At 41.3% G+C, this 20516-nt stretch overlaps 1 protein-coding gene across 1 annotated transcript in view; it reads right to left on the bottom strand.

The window, feature by feature from the left end:
* Positions 1–20516, bottom strand: part of dmd (dystrophin) — a 1748406-nt gene that overhangs the window by 1224600 nt on the left and 503290 nt on the right. The window contains exons 11-12 of the mRNA XM_041212034.1: positions 17025–17175; positions 10826–10945 (exon numbers count right to left, since the gene is read on the bottom strand). Coding sequence (XP_041067968.1) covers positions 10826–10945; positions 17025–17175 — 271 coding nt within the window. The remainder of the gene's footprint in view (positions 1–10825; positions 10946–17024; positions 17176–20516) is intronic.

The following is a 20516-nucleotide window of genomic DNA, read 5'->3' as shown; positions in this document are numbered from 1 at the left end:
CTCAGCATGCCCCTCAATCCTTTCTGTTTCCAGAAACAAATCTAATTGTCGGTTCCTTTATTTCGTTTACTTTTTTGCTTTCCCCAGTGACCTATTTCATAACTCTTATGATCCATTGAGTGAAAAAGCAATGTCTGACTTTAGTTCTTGCTGCCAACTTCCATGGGCCATAAGAGCATGAGAACTAGGAACAGGAGTAAGCCATACGGCCCCTCGAACCTCCTCCACCATTCAGTAAGATCATAGCTGAACTCCATTTTCTCACCTTAATCCCATGTCCTCACGGTGGTATCCAGTACTGAAATTTTTCAGCATTTTAACCAATGTACCTGAATTTGTTTTTAACTTGAAGAACGTTAATTAAGCCACCTTAGAGTATCCTTCCTCCATCATCACTTTAGTTTAATATGTGATCTGCTGTGCCTGTTGACTGGACTAATATTTTACAATTACTCCTGAATATGAATTGTGCAAGCACCTGTGGACTGAACAGTGACTGCCTTTATTAAATTCAGGTTCCATTAACAGTTGTCAGCTATATGGAAATTACTGTAGCTATGAATTCAGAAGGATACAAAGCAATAGTCTCCTTGAAGGGAGTGTGATAAACCTAAGGGTTCATCCCTTCTCAGATCATGTTAATTTCAAACAATATACAAATCTTTTGGGAGTTTGCAACAGTTTCAAATGATTGCTACAACTGCTTTCTGTGATATATCTTTGTCTTTGTGAAGGACAGAATACTCAATCTGCCTGGGTTAACACTAAAGTGTTGGGAGCCAACACTTCTGCTATAAACAGTCCAACGTCACATTATCAAGCTTGCACTAAATAAATGGGTGGAATATTGATGATAGTAGTAGCAAAAAATGGGCAATAACAAACTGATAGTCTGATTTCTACCCGAGCAATATTTTCTTTCCTTTAAAAAAAATCAGCAGCCGATTTGTTATCACCCATTTTGCACCACCACCAAAGGACAATCCTATCCCTAGTATATCTAAGATTGCCAGTGAGAGAGAAAATGCTTTCACTGTCCCTGATGGAAGAAGCACCAAAAAGTAAGCTATGATTTTCCAAAGCTAGCTTGTTGCAAAAATTATCAGAACCAGCACCTCCTGGTTGCAGCAGACTCAATACAGCAACCACAACATTCTCTTGTCATTGTATCTTTGCAATGATTCTTAATACAGTTCTGCAGCCAAAATCTGCCTCAATCTGGAAACAAATAAGACAATATTTGCCTAGATCTCTAGTTTAGTTGAAGCACACAAATGTTGCTGCATTGAGGTAAGATTCTGTGCAACAACATGCACCTATATGAAAGGTAGCTCTTAGATAACTTAGTTTGAAAAAAAGTTTTAAAATAATGATGAAAATTAGATCAGTATTTTGTTTTCAACTTGATGTTTTTTTCCTGTTTTTCTTTACCTCTTGATAATTGTGATCTGCAGTTTTTAGTGTTGTGGAGTGAGGTTTTCCAGAAATGCAGAGATCTGGTGTGCACACAGGTTAGGCCGTATTATTTTCAGTGCATATGCTAAATGCAGAAGGGTTCATGATTTGCTCTGTGGCAATGCTTTCCCAGGAATTCTGTGCATTATGTCCAACTGCAGTTAATTCTGCTTACACACATCTGAACTTCCTTCTCACTGCTTATCATAAGATCAGACTGCTGGCAGCCCCACTGACTAAAAACTTCTCCAGACCAAGAAGGGCATTCTCTGTGGGCATACCCTTGTATCAGGTTTTCGTGGAAGAGGAGCACTACAGGATGGATTAATGGAGACTCAGGCAACGTTTATTGCAGCGAACATCACGTCTCATCACTGAAGTTTTTGGCATCGTGATTTTAATTCATCACCCACCTATGATATAACAAATTATCAGCCTACTTATCCTCTACAAGATTATAATGATCATCACCTACAATAAAATATCAGCAGCACATATTGCTCCCTTTCCTAACCTTCACCAAAAACAAAGCACCATCATAGAATATACACTATCTTATTATGGTAAACTCTAAAGTGCAAACACTCTTCATGCCATGCTTCCCCTGGATGTCTCTACGTGCCTTTCTACAAAAAAAGCTACTTTTTGTTTCTTGTGCCTTCCAGCTGTGAACCAGTGCTATCAGTGTTGATTTGGCTACTCAGGTTCTGCAAAGGCTCAAGGGACTGAGATGACCCTTGTCTCATGGAAGTTTGGTATTGACAGGGAACTGCTTATAAGGCTGCATGTATGAAGGATTTTCCTGGCCAGCTTACAGTCGTCCTACATGTTCCAGCAGTAGAGTGTTCTGAGGGGATAGCCTGCAAGCTTGGCATGTGTCACTGATAACAGAGATGGTATCAGAAGCTGATGGATTCCAGCAGCCACACATTCTGTATCTGTGGCTCCACTGATCAGAGGATGGCTGGTCTAGTTGCAGCCATCAGATCATAGATGCCCAGCAAGACAGCTGCCACCACAGGTATTAGGAAGGCACTACGTACTCCATCTTACTCCCTAATACTCCAGCATTGAAGTCTGTGCCTCTGTAGATATGGAGTGAGTCTAGTCATTGGTTACTCCTTAGCTAGGAATTTGGTTCTAGTTACAACATAGCTATTTATTTCTCCAACAGTCCCTGCAACAAAGACAAAGCTTCCATGAACATTTGAGTGCCACACTTACTGCACACCCTAGGAGACTGGGCTCAAGTGCCTGTACATAGTTGCAGTATTCTCCAAAAATCCTTCTTTTTAGACAGGAATCTATGAAATATGGGAGTATGAGTCTGTTGAAGTGAAGGAAATGGTTTTCAGGTTTTATATGTAAGTAATTGCTGATAAAGGAGGTGGGTAGCCCAAGCTGTTACGATCTTCATGGAGACTGATAACTTTTTAAAATAAATTAGAACTTCCAGATGACAGGTGAAAGAATGGCACCTCAAGATTTCATGTTTTAAATTTTACTGTAACAAATGACTAATGGCACTTTTAACTAAACACTATTTTCTTTTTGTAGGCAACTTAAGCTTTAGACTACAGAGAGGAACGTTCCCCCTTTATACTTAGTGCACATCACATAGTATATGATTGCCAAACCTCATTAAAGATTTACTATAAAGAAATGAATGATCTCAATACTTAAAGAGTGAATGCTAGTTCCCTTATATTCCTTTAACTCGTAAGCTTTTTATGCTGATTGAGATAATTGCGGAGGTGTCAAAGTGAACTATGGCAGCAGTTTCAGGTAGCTTGCCTTTGATGATGCATGATGACGTTGGGCGAGCATCCCGACGTAATCGCGCACTCGCGCGATATTTCAGTTGGCGGGCGTGCATGGGAGTCGGCAGCGCATCCACTGACAATTAAGCAGCCTGTTAACGCCATTAAAGTCATAATTAAAAGATTTTTTTTGCTGCCTGGTCGACCTTACAGTTGGCAGGCAGGAAAATCGGCCAGGCAGCCATTTGGATTTTTTGTGAAACCTCATCCACGGGTGGGATGAGGTTTTGACCAGTGATTTTTAAAAAAAGATTGTCATACTAATTTCTATCATGTCCCTGCTCATGTGACAGAGTAACGAGGGGACATGTTTCTAAACATTTTTAAATTTTTTATTTTAAAAATCTTCAGTTCCCTGAGGCAGCTCTGTGCCTCAGGGAGCTTTTGCTGCTGCCTGGCCAGCCCCAGCGTGAAATCACAGTCAGGGCCTGATCGCGGGTGGAGGTCTGTCTCATGGCTGATCCCGCTCGTCCCTGCTGAGTCTGTCTGATGACTGGAAAATCCTGGCCTAAGATTTGAAGAAACAGCACAACATGCTTCGATGGCACTTATTAGGAAATAGAGATTGTTTAAGTAGGTTACACTGGTATTTGTGGGTGTTAGGAATGAGTTTTAGCTTTAAAGTTTCGGTTTGATGTTAACTTCTATAGCTATGTGTTAAGAAAGGTCAAATTGAGTATTAGTTTCACTTCAAAAGGGTGCTTATGTTTCTAATGAGTTTTACGACTCCTAAAGAAAAGATAAACAATGAAGGGTGGAAGAATTGGGCTGTTGCCTAGCAACAAGGGGTCAGAGAGGAAACTCCCACAGAAGAGAAACAGCAGTTTTATTTTGGAAGCTGTTGGAGCTCAGCAGGTTTTGAAGTTGCTGCCAGGAGAGACTAGAGCAAAGGGGACAGATAGAAGTCCCAAGCTAAAGAAATACCCCAAAACTCCAGGGGACTGGAAGAGGGGAACGTCCAAAGAAAACCTTCTAGTTCAAGGAAGGACAGGAGCCTGGGAAAAGGTCCCATTAAGTGAAGTTAAGATTGAGGGGCAGAGAAAGACTCCATGCTTCAAGTTTAAAGCTTCAAGCTGCAGAAAACAGATTTAAAGTGAGAACAGCTTGCAAGAGGCAAGAAGGTCCAAAGAGACAACTGAAGGTCTGTAACTCTTTGCTATGGGCATGTGAAGCAGTGATACTGTTGATGGCTGAGTAAATGAGAGAGTGTGTGTGGAAGACAGCTTGAATGCATGTGGTGACCGAAGGAAGAGGAATATCAGAAAGGGAGTTTGAAACCCTGGAGGTGAATCCATGTGGAAAGGGTCTGAGAGAGGTTTGGGAGAAGATTCCAAGGCAAGTTCTTGGAAAGTGGTGAAAGGTGGAGCCCAGTGAGACTGGTTGGCCCACGGTGTGACAAGTGTCTCGGGGGAGTTGAGGGGCGATCCATAGCATCTGATTGAGGTGGCATATGTCACTTGGTTTTAGAGTGTGGTGCATATGACCACAGGGTGCCTATTGGTATATGGACTGTATACTTTTTTGTATATATCAGTAAAGGTTAGTTGTGGGTGAAGGAGTAGTGTAATATTGTTCATCTTTTCTTTTTTAATAAATGTTTTATACTTTTGTTAAAAGTTCATCAGCTGACTCCTGTGACTCTGTTCAGTAGCTACTCTCCACATATCTAAACTAACAAATAAAAGTTAGGATCTATTAAGCTGGGTTCCACCCTGGGATCAGGCTTGTCCAGGGGTAACCTCAGCTGGGATCATGACACACTGTTTGTTTAAACACTGCATTAACTTGGAACATTGTGTGATGTGAATTTGTTCCAAAATGGGCAATTCTGCCACACATTAAAAATAGCTTCTCAGTTGTAATGTTAAAATTATTTAAGAAATATGGTTCTCATTTTGATTAACATAGAGCTGGATTTTCAAAGAGTCGAGCCGACGCTGGAGGCCTTTACAAATGGTAGCTGGACTCAGATGCGGAAGTCCCACCCCCATTTCTGCAGATACTATTTTTGCTGGCAGGAAGATGGGGGCAGTACATGAATCACACAGGTGGAAACCTGAACTCAGCAGCACCATTTGAAATTAGCGTTGAGTTCAAATAGACCCTATTTTAGCTGTTCCAATTACTTTAACCTGCAGTGTGGGAATCACAAATGGATGGAGGAGAGTTAAACACTTTTGAGCTATTTACAATAAGGAAGATCCCACTTAACTCAAAAAAACATTTGCAACTATTAAATCATAGAATTTTACATCACCAAGATCCATTTGACTTCATTATGCCTGTGTTGGCTCTCGGAATTATCCATTTGGTCTCTTTTTTCCATAATATTTTAAATCTATCTTAAAGAAAATCATTCTTTGCTTAAGACAACAGCTCGGAATGTCCCAGAAAGATTATTTGAGGAAAATTAAACATTCATAAAAGCTACATTTTCTCAGCTTATTTGTTGTACATAGCTTCTTCAAAAAATACAAGGTCATCTTAAAACTTTCTGCTTCAAGTGCACCTGCAATAAGCAGATGGAGAAAATAATGTCTGATAGAAATGGTTCTGACAAGCTCCAGTCCCACTTTCAAACATTAACTGGTTATTTCTGAAGCGAAAAAAGCTGTTCCCCCCACCCCCAGCCCGCCACCATGTGAAAAGTTAACAATCTGATATAAGAGTAGAAACACTATGGGCAGAAATTTTCACTTGTTGGGCGGGTGTGCACCAGGCCCGCCGAAGCATGAAATGACACGCACTGACGTCGGGACACTCAGCCGACATCAACGCACAATGGCGCGGTAGTTCGGTCAGTGGGTGCGCATCGGAGCCGGCAGCACACCTGCCGACAATTAAAAGGGCTGTTAAGGCCATTGAATTATCAATTAATCGATATTTTTCGCTGCCCTTCCAACCTTACAGCTGACGGGAAGATGAAAAGGCCAAGCTGGCCTTTGCATTTTTTTGGATACCTCATCCATGGGCAGGAGGAAGTTACCAAAAGCAAATAAAAATAAAATAAAAGTTTTAAAATTGAATTAATAAAATGTCCCAGCTCATGTGACAGAGTCACATGAGGGGACATGTTTTATTACATTTTTATTTTCTTCATTTTCTTTTTTTAAAAGCACTTCATCACCTTGAGGCAGCTCTATGCCTCAGGGGGATTATGAAGTACTCACACACATGCGCAAAGTTTGCGCTTGGCCCACTCACACTCTTCCCCCCCCAACCCCATCGGCACAGGCAGCCCTGAGTGCTGCCACTCACATTTCACACTGGGTGGGCCTTAATTGGCCCACCAGCTTGAAATCACGGTGCGGTCCCGATAGTGGGTGACAGTCGGCTTCCCGGCTGCCCCCGCCCACCCTCACCGAGCCTGCGCGCCTGGGGCAAAATTCTGCCCTAACAATTTATAGACTGACAACTCACACACAGACATTTACCGTCAACAAGAAACAAATCTGCCTAATACTGCTTCCTTATTCACTAAATATTTTTGCCCTTTGTGAGAATTGGTTGATTGAATTGGGGAAATTTTAAAGGAAATCAATGTTTTATTGATTAAATGCTCCTCAATCAGCTTGGCAGAATTCAACAGAAATATAAGCTCTTTTCAGTGAAACTAAAAATACAATTTCAGGTTCATTTTTGGGAAGCAGATTTTAATGGGTTTGACATTACTCCCCCGGTCCACATTTTCATGCAGCAAAGCTGTAGGGCTAAAAATAGATCTGTGTAATTTTTTGGGTGTGTGGGCCACAATTCGAGAGCTGTCCATGACGTTTGTCGTGGAAATAAAAACAAAAGTAAATTACTGTGGATGTTGGAATCAGCCAGTAGAGCTGAGTGATTCCATGACAACACTGGTAGGGATGGTCCCAGGCCATGCAGGGGGTGCCCATGCAAGTTCCCATCCCAGCATGAGGCGTTGTGCAGGTCACATTGCAAGTGGCTAGAAGCACCGTGTGCCTGCCTGGAGGGCCTCCCATTTCCATAGTGCCATTCCCAGTGATGCCATGGCTCCAAATTCCATGCCTGATCTGGTACCTCTCCAGTTCTATAACACCTGAAATTCATTCAAACTTAAACCTTCAAAGGCAAACTAGCTGAAAATGCTGCCATAGTTCACTTTGACACCTCCACAATTATCTCAATCGGCATAATAAAGCTTACGAGTTAAAGGAACTTAAGGGAAATTGCATTCGCCCTCCTTTTAAGTATTGAGATCATTCACTTCTTTATTGTAAATTTTTAATGAGGTTTGGCAATCATATATTATTGACTTGTTTCCCACACCGAAGAAAAGACCAGAGGTCTGATTAAAGAGCTAACTTGCCAAAGTGAAACCTACTCAATCTTCTACAGCAATGAATAGATAGTTTGGGTTTAACCATTTTAAAATCTATTTTAGGTAAACATTTTTGTTCCTGGCTATTAGAAATTATGAATATGTAATGCCAGTAACAAATGTGAATTAGAAACTCTGTGAGCCAATTAGTCTCTTTAATTTATCTTCTTCTGCATACCACAAATATTTCATTGCAGTACAATCTCAGGAGTTTATTACTTGAGTTTTTTAAAAATAGATATTTACCAGTCTAAAATTTACTGAGTAAATACACAAGAATATGAGAATTAGGAGGAGAAGACCACAGGGCCTGTTGTGCCTGCTCCACCATTCAATATGTTCATGGCTGATCTTGGGCTTTAGCTCCATTTTCCCAACCACTCTCCACACTCCTCAATTCCCTGACAGACCAAAAATATGGTTTCAGACATGGAAGGTGTTTCAAAGATGTCAGAGGTTCAATTTGCTGTTTTACTTCAGCAAACTAGCAAGACTTTACTCAACCATATCACATTGTGCACTTCCTAGCGAGAGTTGTATGTCATAGCTGCTCTGTGTTTCCTGTCATGGCAATCCAATGCTGACATGAAGCACATTTATTGAGCTTCACTTTGCAGGGAATATGGACTAACAGTTCACTTCATTATCTTGGAGATAGACAAAGTGTCAAGATTTAAGGTAAGTAACAAGGTAGCATATAAAAATTGTCTGTGTTTTCTTCCAACTAGTCACAATGATACTGAAAAGGTACAAGCATAAAGCTTGCTAAGAAATCTAAACTAATCTAAAGTTCATTGGTTTAATAAACTGATTTATAGTCAAACCAACCAAATCCAAAAATGTGAATCAAGGCCAGTTCCATAGACTCCAGTACAAAAGACATATTATACCTAATACCATGTAATGGTCAGAAAAGTGACATTGCATTGTATTTTACTGTTTTAGATGTTGACCGGCATACTGTGGCCAGCACTTGCTCTACCTTGAACTGAATGTCTGTTAACAGCGAAACTATGGCTGTAACAAAGAAGGAATTATATAGACTGACAACATACAGAATGCACCACAGGAACAGCAATCAATGATACTCTGATAGTTATTAAAAACACAGAGCTCTTCATTGCGTACAGGTCAGAAAGCATGATGGAGATTTTAGTTGGGAAATAGCAACATCTTTTTAAAATTATTTTTATTTGAAAATAATATAAAAGAACCACAATATAGGAGCCCCTCTCTGAGTTAATGGAATCAAAATCAGAGAAAGAATGGTTTGAGAGGATAGGTAGCTTTGGCATATGTTTGACTGGGAATCCTTAGATTAGAAATGCACAGTACCAAATCATGTCAAAGGCTTTAGAGGTACCCAAGGTAATGACAAATGGCTTACCCCAAAGTGTCAGAACTGATTGCATAATATGGGCAATAAGATCTCCAATGACGACTACAGATTAGGATAGAACTTTAAAGATAATAGATTTGGGTAAAAGGCCCTCTGAAGCTCCAACTTTTTTTTTCCATTTTCCTAAGTCTTATGTATATTCAATAAAACAAGCAGGCTGGCAAACCAACCATATCTGAGCCAAGTTCAATTCACGGTGCTCTAATGCCCAACACACAATGGCAGCAACACAAGATTTGTCTTAACAAGTATGAATCACACTGGCCCAAACTCCAAACTCTGCACAATAGTCTAACACACCGCCAATGGGTAAACTGAAAATACAGTATTTTCTTTCAACTGAAAAACCCATAGCAGAACAGGTCTGCAGACTACTGCCTATGACAAGAACAATATGATTACATTCACAGTCAGTCATAAAAACATTAATATTTTGAGAATCAATATTTGGAATTTTCACTTTGTATCCTTATGGCACTAATTTTTCTGTCAACATTCCATTGTGTACTAAATCCTCTTTACCCCTCAATACAATCCTCAATGACATTCATTGGCTTCCAGTCCACCACACATTGGGCAGAATTTTCTGCCTGTCAGGCAGGCGGGCCCGACCCAATCTCCGGTGGGGGGGGGGGTGGGGGGGTGGGGGGAGCCAATCCCCACCGGAGAAGTGGGCCCCACCACCACTTTATGTGGGCGGGCCAATTAAGGCCCGCCCGGCATGACATCCGGCAGGAAGCACTTCCTGTGCGGGCGGGGAGATTCCCCAAAAGCGAGAGTGTGCTCTTTCGCACATGCGCATGAAAGAGCATACATCTCCCTGAGGCTAAGTGCTGCCTCAGGGAGATCACTGACACTTTTAAAAATATTAAAATTAGAAATAAAAAAAATCATTAATATGACCCCTCATGTGACAATGCCAAATGAGATGGGACATGTTCATAAATTACAGTAAAACTTTATTAAACTGGTTAAAAGCCTGCATGAAACCTTATCCCGCCAGTGGATGAGGTTTCATGTTTTTTCTATTTTCTATTCCCACCGGGGCTCCTGGCCTTCCCGGCAACCTTAAGGTTAGATGGGCAGGTCCTTTAATTGTTTAAATGATCCTGTCAATGGCCTCTATTGGCATTGACAGGTCGGTGGGCGCATAGCTGATTTTGCTGTGCCCCCGCCTTCCTGAAAATTTAAATGAGGTGGGATGATGTCGGGGTTACCCCCCCAAGGTCACCACGTGTCATTTTATGCATTGGCGAGCGGGCCCAGCCCCCTGCTTGCCGACGGCAAAATTCTGCCCATTGTTTCAAAATCCTCCACTTTACAAATATCCTGTTAGTATGAATACATCCTAACTCAGCACCCACTGCTCTTCTGAATCTGTTCTAAGCCATCCTCCTCCTTCCCTCTATCATTGTTAGCAATGCAATTCTCTCTTTAAACTCCTCCACTTTAATATATTTCTCCCAAGCTCCAAAAACCACCTTGTCTTTTCATACCACAGACCATCTCCCTTAATTCTGCAACGCCTGCTTTCTTCTCCTTGGGAAAGGATTCAAGATAATTTGCTACATTAAAAAGATGCTATAAAGTACATTTTATTTTGTTTCCCAATTCCTGGCTCTATTCTTGACAGCATTCTCTGCCAAATAAAAAGAATATCCTCAAATATCTTCACGACAAATCACATTTCGCTATCAGTTTTCTCCCCAGGTAAAGATGCATGGACAAGAAAGACTAATTACAGCTTTGATAATGTTGTGTTTGAGCTCTTGAAGTATCATTATTTAGTCACTCAATATCTACAGTTCTTACCTGGAGCTCTTCCTCCAGGGCAGCAGTCGCATTATCTCCATTGCTCTCATCAACTACTACCACCATATGTGTCAAAGAGTTGACACGTACTTGTTCTTGCTCCAAGTCCTCTTGAAGTACCTGTGTTGGAACAAATAATAATGAAATGCATCAGGTTCGTTGATTCTTAGTGATAAATAAAGGGATACAATTCTTTTTCTCAATGTGCGGTTGTGTGTTCATTAAGATGAGGTACAACGTAGTGAACACAAGTTCTACAGTTTTACATTTACACTGGCATCTCTTGGCACTGACCCACTCTACTTCAAAACTGGCTTGGACCACAGTTTTATTTCACCCTTCATCTCATCTAACATTTTAACAAAACTTCTTGTCTTCCTTTCAGATGTTATGCATCACAAGCTCCATCAGAGGCACCCCACCCCTGCAGCTTTTTCTTCCCCTTCACTTCTCTCTGCATCTATCTCTTCCTCTAATCTCATCTCTGGCCATGAATTCACGATGCCCCCCCCAACCTTTCTCTTTCTGACCCTGAACAATTGTTCCTTAGCAGAGTACTCAGCCTTGCCCCTTTGCATCCCGATCTTAATGAATTTTGAGCTCAGCATAATATTGAGCTCTTCTTCTATTGCATCAATGCCCACTTCTTTGGCCAGGAGTCATCCCCGCTCAGTGAACCCATTCACCAATCATCAGTGTTCTCTGTCCGCAGGGGAGATTCCTCTCTTTGATCTTTTACCATCTCTTGATCTTTTCATTGAGAATTGTTGGCATGACATCATCCAACAAGGCGGTCTCGATTTCTCTGTTCCCCTCACTCAGCCTAACCTGTCTCAATCTGAATTTGCTGCACTCCATTCGCTTAGGTCCAACACTAACATTGTTATCACAGAATCTCAGAATTGCTTTATCACATTTGGCCTATCATGTCTGCAACAGCTCTCTTAGTAAGCAATGCACCTAGTGCCACTCCCCCAACTTCTCCCCATAACCCTGCACATTCTTCCTTTGCAGATATTATTCCAATTCTCTCTTGAATGCCTCAACTGAACCTGTCTCCACCAAACTCTCAGGGCAACACACCCAGATCTTAAGCATTAGCTGTGTGAAAAAATTTCTCCTCATATCTCCATTGCTTCTTTTGCCAATTATCTTAAATCTGTACCCTCTTGTTATCAATCTTTGCACCAATGATAACACTTATCCCCTATCTACTCCACCCAGACTCATCATGATTTTGAATAGCTCCATCAAATCTCTTCTCACATTCTATTCTCAAAGGAAAACAGTCCCTCTATCTCATGGTTCATCTCCAACTGTTCCCTTCCCTACCTCATCTTCTCTGTCTCCATTTCTGGAGGTAGGCCATCAACAAATATTCATTATAAGCCCACTGACTCCCATAATTGTCTCAACCACAATTCCTTGCATGCTGTACCCTATAAGAATTCCATTACCTTCTCCAAGTTTCTCCCAGTTTCATCTGCTCTGATTGTACAACCTTCCATACTAGATGCTTCTGGTATGGCATCCTATATCCTCAACTGAGGATTCCCACCCACTGTGATTGACAGGGCACATGACCATGTGCTCTCATGGCTTCCCCTCCCTCCCAGAACTAAGATATAGTCCCCCCTCGTCATTATCTTCCACCCCACCAGCCTTTATATACAACAGATCGTGCTCTGCCAACTTAGCCACTTGCAGCATGATGCCACCACTAAACAGACCATTCACTCCCCTCCCCTTTCAGCATTTCAAAGGGACTGTTCCCTCCGTGACACGTTGGTACACTCCTCAATCACCACAACACTTTGCCCGCTTCCCACGGCACCTTTCCATGAAAGCACAGGAGATGTAACATCCGTCTTTCACCTCCTCTATCCTCACCATCGAAGACCCCAAACACTCTGTCCTGGTGAAGCAGTGATTTACATGTATGTCTTTCAATTTAGAATACCACGTTCGCTGCTCACAATGTGGTCTCCTATCAACTGGGGAGACCAAATGCAAATTGGGTGACCACTTTGCAGAATACCTGCATTCAGACCAAAAACATGATCCTGAGCTTCCAGTGGCCTGCCATTTTAATTCTCCACCTCACTCTCATGCTGACATCTCTCTCTTCAGCCTGTAGTGTTCCAATGAAGTTCAACACGAGCTCAAGGAACATCACTTCATCTTTCAACTGGGCACTTTACAGCCTTCTGAACTCAACATTGACTTCAAGGATTTCAGACCTTAATTTCTGCTCTCTCCCACCACACTACCCCCACCCCCATTTTCTTTTCATTATTTTGCATGTATCTGCTTTGATCTTGTTTTCTCAGTTTTCTTTTGGATGGCAGCTGTTCATTATTCTGCCTTTCACACCTTTTCTGGACCCATCTTTTGTTTCTTTACTTGTTCCATTACCATCTCCCTTTTGCTCTGCCACACCAGTTTTTTTGTCATGTAATGTCTCCCGCCTCCCACTCTATCATAGGCCTTCCCTTCTGTTGCTTTTCCACCTTCCCTCATTTCACCTATGTAAAAGCTATTAGATTTCTAACTCTCCCCATTTCTAATGGGAGGTCATTGAACTGAAACATTAATCCTGTTTTCTCTCTCTACAGATGCTTCAAGAACTAAGTATTTCCAACATTTTGTGTTTTTATTATCTTGGCAAGTATGAGTCAGAGGAGTTGCCATTGCCTCAAAAATCTGCCTCCAACAGAACTTCAGGAGGTCTGCTCATGCCTACAATCTACACTTAGTGCTGGATTTAAAGTTACGTTCCTTTAGAGGCCTATGAACTTGGAAGTGGCAGGTTTCATTTGGAATTTACAAGAGGGAATTCCAAAAGATATATTTGTCCTTTTGCCTAAGCAGCAGCTTCAGGTGAAAAGAAAATATTGAATAGATACACAAACTAGGTCACCGTTGTTCAACAGAAGTCATGCACGAGACAACTAGACTTTCTCGTAGACTCCTATAAGATTGCACTGTTTCCAATTGATCACAGTCAGTTTTCAACAGATTTCAACATCTGCTGTCAGGATAATTTCAAAACTTGCCTCAGATTCCATAAGACATTTTACAACTATGTCACCTTGCATATCTGCTGAGGCAATAAAAGGTTCCACTAGGATAATCTGAAGTATTGAATTATCAAAGGATGTTAACTACTCCCCGACCCAAACTTTACACTGTTGCACATCATTTTCATTTGGTCCTAAACCATTTGCTTTAAGTTTTTTTTACAAATGCCAACAGAAAACAATTGTGTTTGATTGTCCTCTGAGATGCATACAAATGTCAATGCCTATTAAAGGTTTAGTTAGATGGGCTGTGGGCTAAATGCTGGATTTGTACAGGCAGTAACCAGGAACAATTTTACTGCCAGCGGTATTTAATAATGTGAATTTTCAGATTTTCTTAGTGTCAAGCTCTGGGGACAAGGAGCCATCATCAATAAAGCAAGTTGCAATTATATAGAACCTTTAATGTAGAAGAATACCCCAAGCTGTTTTGGAGACATGATCAAAACAAAAACTGATGCTGAACCAAAAAGTGGGTATTGGGAGGAGGGTTTTAAAAAGGAGAGCAAGGTGGACAGGCAGAGAGGTTTAGGGAGAATAACACACCATGGTCGCAGTCACAGATGATGTCATTTGTAAATCTGTTTAGGAAGGGAAATTAAATAATCAGCAGTTTAATAAGAAGGGGTTAAGGGAGCAAGAGGTACATCCCGCAGACATGGTGAGTTCAGTGATGGCATGATGGGAGGTATTAGAAAAACTGTGCAAAGACATAAGGGCTAAGGCTTGGGAAAGGGTGGGTCTTAGGAGGAGCTTTGACTTGGTTGGCAAGAGAAAGGGGCTGCAGCGGCTAAATGGATGGTGTCAATTTAAGCAGCAAAGAAATCTTGAGATCCTTGTATAGGAAGCAAAGGTTCAGGGGTAAGGCTTTCAGGAGATAGTTGGTAATGGGGGAAAGAGGTTTCCTTTGCTCTTGGAGTACTGAACCTTTTTGGCAGTGGAGAATGAGCTCTGAATGAGGTGCATCTGGTGATGGATAGCTAAAGCACCATTATATGCTCAAGTCTACACTCATTGGACTTGCTGATGCAAAATTGTGGGGTACATACATGGAGGGAAAGAACAGGATAAAAGAAAATAAAACTTTAACGAAGGATAAGGGGAAGAAAGGTTATGGAGAGTGAGTGTTTGAGAAGTTCAACAGCTGCAGAGGTATTTGGCAAATGCAGGCTGGCAGTTGGTAGCATGAAAGTGCAATTGCAGCTGAACTGGACATCTTTTTTCTTCAGAGTGGCTGCAGAGGAAGTGGGATTGGAAACAGCTAAGACTATGTGTGATGTGAAAAATACTCGGAAGTGGCTGGAAATTTCCATGGCTGTAGTTGAGACCAGTGGGGTAGAAGGGCGATATGAGATGGCAAGATCGAAGGGGCAGCCATGAGTATGAGTAGCAGAGCTTATGTGGAAGGAGAGGATTAAGGAAAACAGTGGGGCAGTGATAGTAGGAGTGGTCAAAGTGAGTCAAAATCAAGCTTAAAATCACCAGAATGAGGAGTCACGGTGCAGAGGCCAAAAGAGGAAAGGAACGCGGATAACTTGAACGAGAAACTTGGGGCAGGATTTTATGCCCTGCAGGTGGGCACACGCCTGACCTAATTGGGTGTAAAATAGCAAGCGATGACATCAGGCGAACACTCTGATGTCATCGTGCAATCGCATGATATTTCAATCGGCAGGCATGCACAAGAGTCGACAGCACGCCCACCGACAATTAAGTGGCCTATTAAGGCCCTTAATCAATGAATTGAAAGCAATTTTTCGCTGCACATCCAACCTTATGGTTGGCAGGCAGGCGAATCAGCCAGGCAGCCTTTGGACTTTTTATGAAACCTCATCCACAGGCGGGATGAGGTTTCTAACAGTAATTTTTTTTAAAAGTAAAAATTTTTAGACATAATTTTTAATATGTCCCTGTTCATGTGGCTGAGTCATATGTGGGACATGTTTCTCTCACATTTAAAACCTTTATTTCTGTTTTTACAAATCTTCAGCTCTCTGCCTTCAGGGAGCTTTCAGTGCGAGCTCTCCTGAGCCCGTGCTGACTTCTGCGCTCAAATCCCTCCTGCCCCCACACCTGCAGCAGAGGTTTTCAGTGCGCATTTCATGCTGGCAGGCCATTAGTTGGCCTGCCAACATGAAATCGCGGTCGGGGACCAATCGCAGGCAGTGGACCATTTCCAGGCCGCTCCCGGTCCCACCCGCTAGGCCCACCCAACGACCGCAAAATCCTGCCCTTGGAGTCAGAATGAGATTGAGGATTTTAAAAGAGAGTTGAAGGGGTGGAAGCACATGAGGTCACTGAAGGAGGTAAAGGTATCAGAGGAGTAGCTGGTGATTTAGTAATAAGAGCCATATCATCACCAAGGCCATTGAACAGGCCAGGGTGCTAGGAAGTATAACCATGCAGGGAGACTTCATACAACAGCAAGGTATTGCTATTCATGAGCCAAGCTTCTGTAAAAGCGAGGCTGTCAAACAGAATCATTGACAATAACTGATATGGGCCTTGCATATGAATGTGGATTCTGGGAGGAGGGTGGAATGGAAATGCCAGAAAAAGCAATTGTTGTTCATCCATTGACAGAGGCTGAGGGGAAACAGACGATAGGGTGAATGGGATAGGAAGGAGGTTTGTGAGGTTATAATCTAGAGGAAACCTCAAGGAAAGGAGTGGGAAGCTGAAGCTAGGTTCTGTCACCCAATTGTCAACTTTCTGTGGTGTTGCTAAAGCCTGTTAGACTTTGGTGGTATTCCCATTTCTGTGTTTAAAACAAAATGGTACCAGATGCACCTTAACATTCTGGAAATAAGACAAAACCTATTTTTCTCGGCACGGTACTGGTCCCATTTGGTGCACAAACAAGATGATTCACTGTCTATTGGGTCAGCATCATATCTACACTCCACTGTGTAGCAATTTAAAATTCTCACTGTTATTCTCAATGGAAGTGGAAGCAGCAAAGTGAACTAAGTGCAGAGTTGCCCACTGGTTCCACTTCTCCCCATTTGAGGAGACCTAAACCTTATGGATAAAGTATTTTTTTGAAACCTTTTTGGAAACACTGCCTGTTCTGCCAAAATTCACTTTTCGTGTTCGGATGCAGAAGAATAAGTACTCACTTTATGTTCTTCCACTTGTTGTTTTAAAGCTACCAGATCTGGTCCAAGAGGTTGTGCCTCCATTTGTTGAATTCTGTGCTCTGTACTTGTTAACCAATCAGCTAAATGCTTCAGTTGTTGCTGCTGAAGATCCATTAGCACTTCATGTAACCTAGAAACAAGGAAATGAATTATCGGTGTTACTTGTATCCAATTGATTCATAGCTTAAGAAATGATTCCACAGGATTTAGCTCTTCTCAAAGATTTTTATTTTTAATTTCACATTAATTACAAAATATGATTTTTGGTAAAACTAACTTTTAATGCAGTTTTATTCACAATTACACTGAAACCATTTTTAAAATTTATTTCTGCAGTATTTCTTAAAATTCTGTCTTCTACTCAAAGATTTATTCAGTTCCACTGGTCCAAAACCACAGGTAATTGCAATTCTCGCCTCCTTGGACAATCTCTCAATTGTCAGAAAGGACAGGTTTGCTGTGGCTCTGAAGTCTCTTGCAGGCCAGACCAGGTAAGGAGGGATAGGAGTAAACCAGATGTTTTTTTTTTCTCCTGAAAATAGTTAATAGTTTCACAGTTACCATTATTGAATTTGTTTTTTTTTTATTATTCCAGATTTCTTAAACTGAATTTACGTTTCCCAGCTGCCATAGTGGGACTTGAACTCATGTTTTCACAGCATTTGTCCAGGCCTCTTGATTACGAGTCCACTACATAACCACAGAATCACACAGTGCAGAAGAGGCCCTTCGGCCCATCGAGCCTGCACCGACACGTGAGAAACACCTGACCTACCTACCTAAACCCATTTACCAGCACTTGGCCCATAGCCTTAGATGTTATGATGTGCCAAGTGCGCATCCAGGTACTTTTTAACTTTACCACTATGCTACCATTCACCTAAAAGAACAAGGGCAGTAGATGCATGGAAATACCACAATCTGCAAGTTCCCCTCCAAATTTACAGCACCTTGACTTGTAAATATATCCCCATCCCTTCACTGTCACTGAATCAAAATCCTGGAACTTCCCCCCCCCGATGCAATGGGTAACAAATACTGGCCTTGCCAGCAATGCTCAGAGCCCATGATAAAAAAATAAAAATACAATTTTTTGCAATTTAAAATATAAACTGTCAAAGTCAAGGTAAAAGTTGTATGTTTTCCAAAAATTGACTCTCTAGATATGATGCAGGAAGAGAGCTGATGCTACCTTCCACTTCCATTTGATTCAGATGAGAAAAGAAACATGTTTGTGAAATCATGTCAATCCCTCAGTTTAATAAATGACAAGGAGCTGTCATCTAAAATTTTTAATGAAGAGTATTTAGCTGCTATGATACAGTACATTCTGGTAATTTCTCCAAAGAGTTCAGAGAAGTGTTTGACAAATCGAAAATCACACATCATGCTTCTAAGGTTTTCCTCTAATTAAATTATATTACTCAACAAAAGTGATAAAGAATGACTGGGAAGACATTGTCATTTAAAACCTTGATATTTCAAATCACGTCACTATATTATCTTTCTTATGAAGCATTTGTATGAACAATTGACCTTAATGTTTTCAGTGTAAATCATTCATGCAACATTCCTCACATTTCATTAAGAATAATTGACTGGTGAATAATAGAAGAGGTCCCAGTGACCTGAAATATCAAAAATCAGCTCCTAAGTAGATTTTAAAATTCTTCATATTGCAGATTAAAATGAAGTAATACTGCCAACAACATTTATTTACATTGTACCTTTAATGTAATGAAGCACCCCAAAACACTCTACAGCAGTGTTGAGCCAAAAAAAAGAGATATTAGAGCAGATGACCAAAGGTTTGGTCAAAGAAGAAGGTTTTTAAGAACCACCTTAAAGGAGAATAGAGAAGTGGAGAGGCAGTGAGATTTAAGGAGGGAATTCCAGAGTTTAAGAGATTGGCAGCTGAAGGTACGACCATCAATGGTGGAGTGAATAAAATCGGAAATATGTGTCATAAGGCATTGGCCCCTTTATTTTTCAAAATATGATTTTACAACTTTCAACAGACTGGAAATTTTGCAATTTTGAAATGAGACAGAGACAGAACTTTACTTACTTTAAAAATGCAAGGCCACCTTCCAAGAAGGTGAGAAACAAACAAATCACCCTTTGGGGGGGATGCAAAGAAACAGACATTTTCTATAACTCAGAGATCCATCAAAACTCATTACTGTCTTAAGGATCAGACATTAAAATACAAAGTGCTGGATATTGAAACAATGGCTGCCACAGACAGAACCACCCAAAACCCCTTGGAAATATACAGTGGGCGAAGTATTTCGGACCAGGCAGCAGCCACTGCAGTGAGATTGTAAGAAAGCTTTTGGCAGATGAAACAAGCTGAGGACTGCTGCTCTCTCTTTTGGAACAAGCACATTATCCAGTTCAGAAGCCAACTTTATTAGAAGTCTACCAACAAACTGAGAGTTTGTAATAATTGCAACGTGTTCTACATGTGACTGCACCCACAAAATGAGCTAAACTAAATCAGCTGCAACATTTAATAATTTAAGCCTGCAGGACAATAAAAGGACCATATAATCTTTTAACCATTTTTTTATTGGACTCTAACTTTCCTTATTCCTGATACCTGTGTGTGTGTCCGATGTGGCATTTTTATTATTTTTCCCCTGGGGTTTAGTGGTTAATAAATTTGCTCTTTCTTTGAAGAAAGGAAACATTATTTGATTGGCTCCTTACTGCTCACAGCTTAGTTAAATACATTTGGATTCAGAAAAGGCATATCCTGATGAATAAAAAAAACGTAAACCTTTGTTATGACCAAGCAAGGAGGTTGAATAGAAGGGAACCAGTTCACCCCTTCCCATCTGGTCATAACATACTCAAAAGTTTTGAATTGGTGGAGGACACAGGTCTTGGAGGATTGGATGCTGGAGGAGATTACAGGGATAGGAGGATGCAGGGCAGAGGTCAAAAGCAAGGAAGTACTTTTAAATCAAGGGATTGCTTAACTGGCAGCCGAAGGAGTCTAACGAACACAGGCGTGATGAGTGAGTGGACTTCATGAGATATAGGAAATGGGCAGCAGGGCTATGAGGCTGGCCAGGAATGCACTGGAGTAGTCATGTCTAAAGGTAACAAAGACATTCATGAGGCAAAGGTGAAGTCAGGCAATATCACAGTGGAAACAGGTAGTCTTGGTTATGGCATGGATCTATGAAGCTCATCTTGGGGTCAAATAGCGAAGGGTCTGGTTCAGTCCTAGACAGTTGCCAAGGAGAGGAAAGGAGTCAGTAGCTAGGAGGTAGAGCTAGTAGCTGGTACTGAGGACAATGGCTTCTGTCTTCCCAATACTTGTTTGCAAGGAATTTCTGCTCATCCAGTGCTGGAAGTTGGACAAGCAGTCTGACAGTTTAGAGACATTGGAAAGGTCAGGATAGATGTATGTGAGGTAGAGCTAGGAGCTACGAAGGGAAGTTGAGTGATCAGCAGTTTAGA

The sequence above is a fragment of the Carcharodon carcharias genome, chromosome 18, assembly GCF_017639515.1.
Source record: "Carcharodon carcharias isolate sCarCar2 chromosome 18, sCarCar2.pri, whole genome shotgun sequence".
NCBI lineage: Eukaryota > Metazoa > Chordata > Chondrichthyes > Lamniformes > Lamnidae > Carcharodon > Carcharodon carcharias.
Note: the sequence above shows the minus strand (reverse complement) of the source record. Positions and strands in the feature narration are given on the sequence as shown.